The sequence below is a fragment of the Columba livia genome, chromosome 1 (assembly GCF_036013475.1).
Source record: "Columba livia isolate bColLiv1 breed racing homer chromosome 1, bColLiv1.pat.W.v2, whole genome shotgun sequence".
In the NCBI taxonomy this organism is placed as follows: Eukaryota; Metazoa; Chordata; class Aves; order Columbiformes; family Columbidae; genus Columba; species Columba livia.
In genome coordinates this window covers 85,374,183-85,386,231 of record NC_088602.1, presented here as the reverse complement: position 1 = coordinate 85,386,231, position 12,049 = coordinate 85,374,183, and the positions used below count along the sequence as shown (strand labels likewise).

Below are 12,049 nucleotides of genomic sequence, written 5' to 3'. Positions count from 1 at the left end.
CCCCACTGATGCCTTTCACAATTTCCTCACACATGGCCTGCACTCTGGACCACCGTGCACCTGCTTCTTCTACCCTGGATGCTTTTCTGTCTTCATGTCTTCACAACCTTGTCTTGTGTTATGTTGCTGATGTGCAGACTTCCCTAGCCATCAGCATACTGAACCACTCATCCAGACTCTTAAAATGGCCTGCAGCCTTTCCTCCATCCTTGACAGGGCAGGTCTGAAGGCACTCCTCGAAATGATGCTGTAATGGGTTCATCCTCCTCGAGCTTGGCTTTTTGGCTCCCTCTCATCTCCTTGACTCCTCATGCCTTCACACCTCTTGAGCTGTTCCTGGGCTGCCCTTTACCAAATGACGTGGGAGGCATGGAGGCCTGTGCCAGCCTTCCCTTCACAGTTCTTCAGACAAACCATTGTTGAGTGGTACCCGTGTGACCATTCTTGCCAGGGAGGAGCCTGCTGTGGACACCCACAATACTCTGTTGTCATCCCTTTCCACATCTCTTCTAAGTTCCTGTCATGTATGTCTACAAACAAGTAAACTAAATAACTGCAAATGTAGACACTCTTGTGGCTTAATCATGATGACTAACATTGCCTCATGGCATCTTTATACTCCTCTATCCACATCCATCTGTTGCTTTGCTTACCAATCGGTAACAGTGAATCAGGGCATTTCCTCTTCCCTCCTCCACCCCGCCTGCATGGGGGCCCCGCTCCATGCCTGTTGCTCCTAAAAGCTATGACAGCTTCCAAAATCGCTCCATCCTCCAGACACAGGGAAGCTCATATCCTGTTGGTATAAGGAAGCTTCCTCTTATGAATGCTAAAGACCATCCCATTCGTGCAAGTTGTGAAATAACATGATGACACTACGTTTGTGTTATAATGCTGTTGTATTTAACTGCTGAGGTGAAAGTGGAGCTAACTTATAATCAGGTTGCGAAACTCAAGCTTTGCTTCTTCTCCGGTTCTGTTACCTGGTCTGTGACACAATTGCAAAAGTCCCATTTTACTCTGTTTCTACCACGATGCTTTGGGTATTTTTTTCTGGTTGTATTTTGTCTCAGGAGTATGATGATATCAAATCTGGTCTTCCTTGGCTTTGTCTGAGGTCCATGTAGCCCAGTCCAAGCACTAGTGCAGGTACTGGCAGCTCTTCCTCTTCTGGCAGAGGTGCTTGCCAGAAAATTCACACAACACTGCAGTGAGCATTACTTTTTCCTACTGGGGTGGAAACCAAGGCAAAGAGAGGTGCAGTAGCTAGCTGATTATCCTAATACAAGCCAGGAGGAAAGCGAGTTTATCCTTCCTCAGCTCCGGCTGCCCATTGTTAGCTCTAGCTTGAAACACACATCTGCAGAGGAATTCTAACAGTACTGGAAAGAAAACAAAGCACAGCAAACAGCTCGTCTTGAAATACAGCTGGTGAGTTTCACTGGCTGAAACCAGAAGCCTTTTCAGGGCAAGTGACAGTTCCCCTCCTCCCCTGGGTAAGAAGGCTCTGCTATAGCTTATCTGTCAAGGGAGGTTAGCAAGGGAATCTGGCATATGTTTTACGGGAGCAATGTTTCAGACTTTTGGTTTGCAGCCCTGCTCTAAATCACATTTCCACACGGGTGGGATGATCCAGACGGCTCCAGCGCTGCAAACAAAAACGTGTCCGCACTGGCTGGCCAGGGTGATTTGCCCAATAGTGAGTCAAAATCAGCATCGCTTGGGTGTTTGTGAGGGGGCCATGATCAAGTCCTGTCTCCGGGGAACCCACAACCTCTGTTCTCTCCCGCTCTGTCCCTTGAGCTGTCTTTTCAATCAGGGTAAAGTGGGAGTAAGATAATATCCCTACAATTTGGTAACCATCTGTACCAGGGCCAGCTTTAGTCACAGCAGTTGCTTTCAGGTAGCAAACTGCTGAGGACAGCAAATCGGCCTGGCAATAAGCATCCTGCAAACCAGTTGCCTCTTCTCCCAGCTTTGCCCTCACCTGGCTCATCCCCAGTGATGCAGCTGCTGCTGCGGCAGGAGGCAGAGCATGGCGAGGGCAGCAGCAGAAGGCTGACTGGGCTCCCTCCTCCCCATGGCCACAGCCTCTAAGAAGAAGTGACAGGGTGCAGGGTGGGGGTGACACCGAACAAGCTTACAGACACAATAAGTTATTTTTTTCTCCATTCTTGAGCAGCAAATATCATGTCACTCATGTGGCAGAGGAGCTCTTCTCAGCACACAAGCGAATGGCATCGCGAACCGAAGAATCGGCACAAAACAGTGCCAGCTGTTGGCATTTCATGGGCATGTTGCTGGCAGGCTCAGCCCAGAGGACCAAGGAATGGCAGGATGGACCATTCACCTTCCCGAGGCATGATGCCTCTGGGGGTGCAAGATACTGTCAGGTGGCCAAGATGGAAAGCAGTGAACCAAGGTCACCCCTGGTCCATACTGAAACTGGTGGTAATGGTAAAAGAGGAGGGACAGAGAGGTTCTCCAGAAATGATGTTTGACTCCATTTTCTTCTGGAGGTGTAGGTTCGATTTTCCATCTGTCTGTTCTATTGTTGTAAGGGTGGTGCAGGGATACTTGGACAACCTCCTACCTACAGCTCACTGCAAGGACAAGAGGCAGCGTTTGCTCTGAAAGTACACTAATTTAAAATACCTGTCTGCAGTGCTAATGCACAAAACCTGTTGCCTCCCTTGGGAGACTCTGGGAGCTAAAAAGTCAGAGGCAATGAGTCATTTGCAGTGTAGCAGAGAAGATATTTGTTGCCTGCTTGTGTTGCAGGCAGGTATCTGGCTGGCTGTGCTGTGTGCTTTTGGCTTGGATTGGAAGCAAGATAGCAAAGTCTCCTGTGTTTGGGAATGCTGACCCCACAGAGGTGTGCTGCTTGGAGTGGGTGGTAAAAAGCTGAGGGAGAAAGAGAACAAGCCAGTAGAGGGGATGAATAGGGAAACAAGTCTAGTAATTTAACATTCAGGAACTTCTATAGAAGGTGAGACTCCTGGGCTTTCATTCCTGCTGTCATGAATATTTTAGGGTTTATATAATGATTCTTGAATGTGAAATGCAAAAAACAATCCTCGGAGTAAGGGCATGGCGTCCTGCACTTCTCCCTCCCAGATGAGTCCCAAATAATTTGGTTATTACATAAAGGTGACCAACGCCCACAGCAAAATGCAAGCAGAAGTGCTGCCGTCTTCCAATACCAGCTGCTATCTTGCTGTAAAGCCAATACTTCAAGAGGTATGAGTTGGCTTCAGTCACATAAGCAAAGGTGTGGACTTTGAAACCTAATGATTACGTATTTCTTCCAGAGTAACAATCAAAGTGCTTATCGTAGCTAACCGGATGAAAGAAATGTTTTATGATAAATGACAGCAGCTGAGAGATTGCTATTTTTTTTTTTACAGTTGCCTGGGACTGTTTAGAAGGAGTGCAGACACACCCAGAATCTCACATTGTTAGACAGGGCCAGAAAATAGATTTTCTTTCTTCAAAATGATTCTGTGGAAAAATGTGAAGTGCAACCAGAAGCTGAAAATTTTGTGGGGTGGGAGGCTGAAAGTGTATTTGACGAAGGTGATTTTTTAATTTTCTTTTTACTGCTGAAACACCCATTTTTTTGCTGGCTGCCACTGAAAAATGTTGATAACAGAAATGTCCATTTGCCCGCTTTTCTATGTTACTTTTCTTCCCAGCGGGGAAGAAAACAAAGATAAACTGCTGCTCCATCAGTAATCATGTGGCTTGCAGTCAATCTTTTACTCACTTGCCTTATTCTGGCACACGCTAAAAGCATGAGGAGGTCTGAATTAACCTGCAAAACATCACAAAAACTTGAGCTTCATTTTTGTAGGTAGGATGAGAAAGCAAAAAAACGATGTGTTCATTTCATTCCTGCATGTACTTCAGCCAGAGCCTTAGGAAGCTGGGAAGGTCCCAGCAGCAGCTGCAGGTCCGGCTGGCCAGAGCAGCGGAGCCTACAGCAGCTTGCCCAGGAGCGCCTGGGGCTTTGCCTGTGTCAGCTGTGCTTAATGAGCCCAGTCCTCTTGGCACCACAGGGCTCCCTGCCCCTGTAATTTGCGTGTGCCCGTGTCAGGACCAAGACATTTTACCACTGCGGTATAGAAGAACAGTCTTATGGACTGCTTTCTGCCCGCTCTTAGCAGATGAGCAACGCAACAGCCGAACTCTGCAAAACACAGCGTTTGAGAATTAAACCGGGAACAAAGGAAGATTCGCACTATTCTAACTCTTCGCTCTCAAGCCACGTTGCGCTGCCCCTCCAGCTGTGTGTGGAAGGGACATGCGGGAGGATAATCCACAGCTTTCTAGAAAGGCTTTGAAGCCAGAGGTGACCAACAGCCCAGCCCTGCAGCACCAGCCCTCTCCCCCTGCACTGGCTTTGGCCAGCCCTGGAGCGAGCCAGCAGGGATGTCGGAGAAGGTGGGTGCATTGTGGATATCTAGTCAGGTAGCTGCCTTGCCTCTGGCCTTCTTCATCTTCAGGAAACATCTTTTGCTTTGCGCATACTCCAAAGCTTGAAGCTGCTTCATGTTCCTCAGCGAGGTGTTTTCCTAATGTCATTTCCCAAGCTGGTAGTGCAATGTTTTTGCTTGCAGACAGATCGTAACCTCAGGCAGACCGCAACTTCAGGCGTGGGTACGTTTATGAAAAGATTGGCAGAGTCTTCTGTCAAGCAATAGTTAAAAGAAAATCTGCAAAGGGATTAGCTGCCATATACTCTGCGGCTTGCTGACAGATGTCCTGAAAATCTGGAAATGTGTTGATCTATCTTTACACAGGCTTTTTTTTGTTGTTGTTGTTCTGCCTCCTTCTCCCTCTCCTCATCCCTCTGCCCAGGGCACAAAAATGGGAATTCCTTCATATTCCTCAGCTGCCTGAGAACTGCCTTGGTGCCATTTGTGGACTGGCATACTGGTCCTGGGATGCAGTCTAGGCTGAGCTAGACCCAAAACCTTAGTCTAGTTACAGATGTCAGCTTCTCTGCAATGGCAGCACTGCTGCTTTGTGCCAGGGCAGTTAGGATTTTCTCTCTGTTTCAACTGCAACCTCCCAGCTCATTTTAAAGGAGCTTAAATGTTGGCCATTAAATATAAATATCTTCTTTTTCCTCTGGGCGAAACTGATGTTCAAAACTTTGCAGTGTAAATAAGGTCTGGAGAAAATGATTTAGGCAATGTTTCAGTCCAACTAAATGGCTTGGGTCGTTCCTCTCCACTTTAGCCTGGAGCTCTAGGAGTGTCTCCTCTCCCCTTCATAATGTGGCAGAGGAGCTTTGACCTGATTGTGACCTTCCCCAAACACATCTTCAGGCTTGGAGTAGCCAGAAGACCCCGAGTTCTGTGGATTGTGTTATGTGATCTTGGGTGAATCAAATGCGACATTTTTTTAAGTGCTTTCTGTTTCTGGATGGTTTGGTTCTGATTGCTCAATTTGAAACACTCAGGTAGCCTCTGAGAGGAGGGGGATGTGGATTCACACTCCCCCCTCTCTGAGCCATATATACGGCCTTTTAAACTGTTCTCCAGCTCTGGCTGGAGTCACTGCCCTCAGAGAGGTAGTCACTCCTGCAACTGCAGTTGAATCTCCCCCTCATCCTTTTGCCCATGTCTCTTTTCCTCTTGTACAGGAAGGAAATTGCTCCTCCTGACATGCAGAAGACTATGGAGCCTCCTGTCTTGCGGAAGACAAGACAGGGGCCTGCCTTGCTTGGTTGAGCCCAGTCCCCTTTTTGCTATACTTTCTTACCTTTAGCCATGCAGGTTACTGCCTGCTACAAACACTAAAGGCTGCAAATCTGTCTTGTGCCTGGTTCCCTCCCCTGCCTGATGATGAGAGGACTGGGATAAATACCCACAGGGTCCAGCACTTGAGGGTGTGCAGTGTTTTGTCCTGAAGAAGGACCAGCATTCTTATTTCATAACGTACATATGTTGCATTTCTGCCAAACTTCTTTTGTCTGAGGGCCAGACACTAGCATAACTTCACTCTTCATCTGTGGGTCAAGGGAAGCCTTTGCACATGGGGCGAGCAGCATATTCGGAGTCTGGATGTTGCCGTCACTTTGCTCCCCTAGGGCCAAGGATGCAGCTCTCAGTCACGGCTGTTGTATTACAGCAGCCTCTGGCAGCCCAGAGCTTTGGGAAGCATCTACCCTGATGGCTCTCGGCCACACAGCAGCCACCCAGTCTCGCCTGGTCTGCAGGTACGTGTTGGTTGAGCTTCTCCTGCCCAACGGGGAGCATCTGTGACTTGGTGTGAGCACAGAGCAGCTCAGCAAACGGCAGCCGGTGGGATGGTTCCCCCTTCGCCCCAAGAGTGAGTTGCCGCTGTCCGGCTCCTGCCCCTGCCTGCGGAGGCGAGTGATGGGGAAGCAAGCCCAAGCAGACTGCTGGCAGCGACCAAGCAACAAGAAAGACAGCGGTGTGGGTTGTGACCTAATGTGTATATCATCAGCATTGCTTGAGTCACGCCCGTCTGCCTCCAGCTATTACAGCCATCCTGCTGCCAAAGAGCAACCGCGTGGCCCGACCAAAATGATGCGGCTGCTGCTGAGGACGGCGCTCCTGAGTGACTCAGTTGTGCTGGGAGTGCGAGGAAGCCCAGATCTGTCTTCCTGGAAAGCTACTTCGCAGCAACCTCGTGCTTGAAACGGTTTTGTCTTCGAGGTGACTGTGGTGTTTGTTCCCATTCGGCTGCGTGAATAAGCCACATGGACAGACAGACAAACGGCCACAGGGAGTCGAAGCCCCACCGCAGGAGCTTGAAAAGCTGGAGCCAAGCCCGAGGGAGGGCTGGCTGCCTCCCCAGGTTTGAGAAAGCCGCCCTGCCTGGGCCTCAGTTTCCCCACTGATGCAGGAGCGAGGCCAATGTTCTCCTCAGAAGACCAGAGTGTTTGTGAAGTCCTCTAGAGAAGGGCGCTCTCGTGAACACCAAGCTATTTTTGTTATTGGGGTCAGGGAGGAGAACGCGCACAAAGGTGATGAAGTTTTTGAAACACAGGTTCCCATTAATAGTCTTTAGCACACACAGTTCTTATTATAATCTAATTTGACTGGAATTGGATTAATCTTATAATGCTATAATGTCATTTCCATGGTCTTTTTATATTTTTATTGTTACTATGCATTAATGCAATACCCTGCAAGAGCTCTGAGAAGAGGATGTGAATGTTTAGTGAATCTCTGATAACATTTTTACAGGGCGTTTTTATGTTTCTGTTAGGCTCGTATGCTGTAAAGTCACACAGTGCCTAGAAATAGCAAGAATGTACCCAAATTCACTTTGAATTGTCTTCACTGGCAAAAGTAATGTATTCAGAGCCAAGAAACAAAGTGTCTACTCCTGGCTTGTCCCTGACCTGCGCCAGGACCTCACCTGAATCATGCTAGTGTTTTCCTCCCCATCTCTTCAGGTGGAGATGGATATCATTTCTTAATTCAGGAATATAGTGGGTTCATAGTCTATATCCCTTGCCATCTAGAAATGCTTTCTTGTATCACCAAGCTTTAACGCTTCCTTTTTATTGAGTTTATCCTGAAAAAAATGTTTTTTCCTGCCTGTGCCCTGTGTTTCTTAATTTGCCTTTCTTTTTCTTTTCCTGTTATTTATTTCTCTAGTTATACATTTTTTTGAAGCATTAGAATAATTGATCTTTATCCTGCATCCACTTAAAGATACTGTAAGTTTCCTTCAAAGCAGCCCTATAGCGCTTGCTCTAGATATTCATAGGCTTGCCCATGAGGACTTATAATAGGAGACTGCACGTGAAAAATATTGAGCAAGCTGAGTGATATTATACTGGATGACGTTTCAGCCCTCAAATCACTTAAGAGAAAAGGCAAATGGACTGGTATTTTCTGTCAACTCTTATCATCACCTCTGTTCCTTTTCCATGTCTCACTTGAAGGCAGTCTTGATGTAATTAAAGCTTATGGGCCAAAGTGTGAGTTTCATTTTCACTGCAAATACAATGCTAACCCTTTCTCTCCCACATGTCTCCGATTATTCTCTTCTTTGGCTCCTCTGTGCAGAGAGCATGACAAAGCTGCAAATTAAACCTCCCACTCTGAAAATGGCACAGCTTAACATTATTAGCCTGAAGAAACAGAATTTGCTGGGTCACTAGGAGCTGGCTATCAATGCATCTGCCACAACAGCCGTTTTGGGAAGCAAGTCCATATGGTAATACAGACAGCTTCTGCAGCTTCTGACTTCTGATGGGTACAGCTTCTAAGGACTCAGAATAACAGAATGGTTTGGGTTGGAAGGAACCTTAAAGATCATCTAGTTCCAACCCCCCTGCCATGGGCAGGGACACCTTCCACTAGAGCAGGTTGCTGAAACCTCTGTCCAAGCTGGCCTTGAACATTTCCAGGGATGGGACATCTACAGCTTCTCTGGGCAGCCTGTTCCAGTGTCTCACAACCTTCATGGTCAAGAATTTCCTCCACATATCTAATCTAAATCTCCCCTCCTTCAGTTTAAACCCATTACCATTTGTCATATCCCTACATGACCTTGTAAAAAGTCCCTCTCCAGCTTTCTTGTAGGCCACCTTTAGGAAGGCTGCTATGAGGTCTCCCAAAGACTTCTCCAGGCTGAACAACACTAACTCTTCCAGCCTGTCTTCACAGGAGAGGTATTCCAGCCCTATGATCATCTACATGGCCCTTTTCCGGACTTGATCCAACAGGTCCCTGTCTTTATGTTGGGGGCCCCAGAGCTGAATGCAGAACTCCAGGTGCGGTTTCACGAGAGCAGAGTAGATGGGGGGAGTCCCCTCCCTCGACCTGCTGATCATGCTTCTTTTGATGCAGCCCAGGATATAGTTGGCTTTCTGGGCTGAAAGCACATGTTGCCAGGTCATGTTGAGCTTCTTATCGACCGATACCCCCAAGTCCCTCTCCTCAGGGCTGCTCTCAATCCATTCTCCACCAAGCCTGTGTTTGTGCTTGGGTTTGCCCCAACCCACATGCAGGACCTTGCACTTGGCCTTATTGAACTTCATGAGGTTTGCACAGCCTCACCTCTCAAGCCTTTCAGGGTCCCTCTGGATGATATCCTTTCCTTCCAGCGTGTTGACCACACCACACAGCTTGGTGTTGTCAGAAAACTCGATCCTACTGTCCATGTTGTCACCAAAGACGTTAAGCGGTGTCAGTCCCAATACCAGCCTCTGAAGAACATGGCTTGTCACTGGGCTGAGCTTGGCATCTTTTATAAGATGGCTTGGGATTGTGCTGGTTTCTGCCTTTTTGTGGCACAGGAGGATTGGGTTCCTGCATTTGCATCACAAAGACTTCACTGGGGACTCTGAGTTCAGGCAGAAGTGTCTCCTGCAAAGGGTCCTTGCAGGATCAGAGCACTAAGAGGGTACCTCACTCTGCTGTTGCTGTCACTTCTGGCATCTATTGAGCTAACATGCAACTGGGGGTTCCATTTGCAAAGACGTTTGAACATCTGCACCCTTGAGAAGGGTTTTCTCATTCAGCTTTTATTTACAAACAGCATAAAACCCAGTCCCCAGTGTTGCCATATTTATGCATTTCAGTGTTTCCTGGATGTACTTTAGATGCATTTCTGGTGTTGACACATCGTAGTGTTGATTGCCTGGGCAGTATCCCAAGTGCAGCAATGCCTGCACATGGGGAGGGCTCACATCTGGCAACCGAGCATTAATACCAGCCTTGGATTCGGGTCTCGGTATCAGTGCATCACAGTGGAATAGTCACGAGTTGGTCGAAACTTGGGAAGTCCGGCTGTTATTTTTGGTTTGCATGGGAACAAAAGGGAGCATTTATGCCATTTCCCAGCAATCCGCGTTTCCGAGGAGCGCCCGAGGACTCCCTTTTTCCCTTAAAACAAAGGAACCCGTTTTATCCCGCGCTCTTTTAGGACCCCGGCTTCACCCCTGGCCTCGCAGACCCAAGCCACGACCCTCCAAAACCCACGCTCCGCAGCGCCCTCTCCGACCCCCGCCCCCGGGGCGCCCACACGCCGGGACATCCCCGGCCCTGCCCGGCTCCGCGGCCGCGCAGCGCGCCCTACCCGCCGACCGGGGGCTGCCCGCCTCCCCCGCCCGCCGCCGGGGGGAGCGGGCGGCGGCGGGGCGGGCCGGGGGAGGAGTTTGGCGGCGCGGAGGAAGCGCCGGGCACCCCGCGGCGGCGGCGACAGCGCCGTGCGAGCGGGCGTGCGAGCGAGCGGGCGGGCAGGCAGGTGAGGGCAGGCGGGCCGGGGCAAGCCGGGGAGCGCGGCGCCCCCTTTATTTTTATAACTTTTAGGGTGAGATCTTTTTGTTGTTGTTTCGTGCACACCCGCCCGCCCATTTTTTTCTGATTTTTTTTCCTGCGCTGCGGACGAGACGATTTCTCCCTCGCCTCCTGCCTCTGCCCCAGGAGCCGTCGGCGCAGAGCGGCGGCGGGGAGCGAAGCGGAGCGGCGGGGCGGGGAGGCGCGGCGGCTGCCCCGCTGCGGGGGCGATGCCCCCGCCTGCCTTGGCGCCTCCCCGTGCCGGCCTCGCCACCTTCCCTTTGTGCCGCCGGGCCCGGCGCGACGCCTGCCCCGGGAGCCGGCGCCCCGCGGCGCCCCGCGGCGGGAGGTAAGGGCGGCCGCCGCCCCGCTCCCCGGCAGCCATGCGGACCCTGCGGCCGCAGCTGGCCTCCCTGCTGCTCCTCGGTAAGTGCCGGCCGCCGGCGGGGGCGGGACGGGACGGGACGGGACGGGGGTCCCCCGGGCGGGGCGGGACGGGATGGGACGGGACCCACGGCGGGTGCTCTCCTTCGCAAGGCTCCCGGGAGGATCATTCCCTACCAGCGCTTTCCCCTAGGAGTTGTCAGTGCCCGCGCTGTTCTACAGTCGGAGGGAGGAGGGGAAATAAATAAATAAATAGATAGATATTAAAAAAAAAAAATAAAAATCAGGGTTTAATCTCCACCTGGAATACCCCGCTGACCATCCTCGCCGGGGCGCGGCGCGGGATCCAGCCGGGGCGTGGGGGTTAGGGAACGGAGGGGACGGGCACCTCCTCCGGCATCAACTTGGGAAGGCGAGCGGTCTGACAGGGGGCTACTCCGTGCTGGGGTCAGGGGACGCGTCTCGGAGGGGGAATCGTAATGGGTAGGGAGTTACGGGTCGGCGTTGAGCTTTTTGCACAATGAAGGCAGATAAAATGCCTGGGATAAGGTAGGCTGCAGAAACAAAGTCCTCTTCTCTCTCGAAGAGTGCGTTGAAACGTAGAGGGAAGGCAGTCCCTGCTGTCGTAAAATGCAATTTTATTGCTTTGTGCTGTTTCTCCAAACTCCTCCTGTCGTCCCTTCTTTTTCTGCTTGCAGTTTGTACCCTACGAACCGTTAAACGTGTGTGTTTTTGTCCCGTCCCACAAGTGCCTGCCCAGGGGGTGACTGTACGCAGTTCTGTAAAGTCCTTTGAGTCCACACTGCTGGGTTAGAGATGTTGTAGCAATGCAAGATCCCTTCCTACAAATTTGGGAAAAGCAGAATGCAAGACAATTAAAGTGCCTCTTAGGGTGTTTGTGGCAGCCCGTGTGCCTGGCTTAGTACTGATGAGTTGATAGGAACGTTTGTGGAAAATACAGTACGGCACGTTCATGCTGCTTTCTGCCTGTGTATGTACAGAGTAACCTCGGAATTGTTTTGATTTGTCTTTTCATTGGTAAGATTTTCTGCTGGCATTAATGCTGTTGAGGGAAGAAGCAGCAAGGCTGGCAATTTTACTCTCTTGAGAATTGTCACATTCCTGCTCTGCCAATTTGGGAATGTTTTTACTTGAATTGCAGTCCTGTGTCCATGTCTCTAATTTGCATGTCTGTGTGGTTTTTCATGCTCTCTCTCTGTCTTCAGGAAAGAGAGAGATGACTCTTTGAAATGGTTTTGGAGGAGGTTCAAACTTCCCTTAGCCAGTAGCTTTTTTCTTTGGGTTCCCTGAAAAAAAAGCCATCTTAAAGCTGAGTTTGTCCAGGGTGACTTTGCTCAGGCAGTCTGTTGTAGCCTGCAAGATGGGTGTAGACA

At 50.1% G+C, this 12,049-nt stretch overlaps 1 protein-coding gene across 2 annotated transcripts in view; it reads left to right on the top strand.

Annotated features, from left to right (window-relative positions):
- Positions 1 to 10,158: 10,158 nt before the first annotated feature.
- IGSF3 (immunoglobulin superfamily member 3) overlaps positions 10,159 to 12,049 on the top strand; it is a 104,043-nt gene continuing 102,152 nt past the window's right edge. For both annotated transcript variants that reach the window (XM_065065276.1, XM_065065267.1), the window contains exon 1: positions 10,159 to 10,697. In XM_065065276.1, coding sequence (XP_064921348.1) covers positions 10,655 to 10,697 — 43 coding nt within the window. In that variant the 5' untranslated portion in view covers positions 10,159 to 10,654. The remainder of the gene's footprint in view (positions 10,698 to 12,049) is intronic.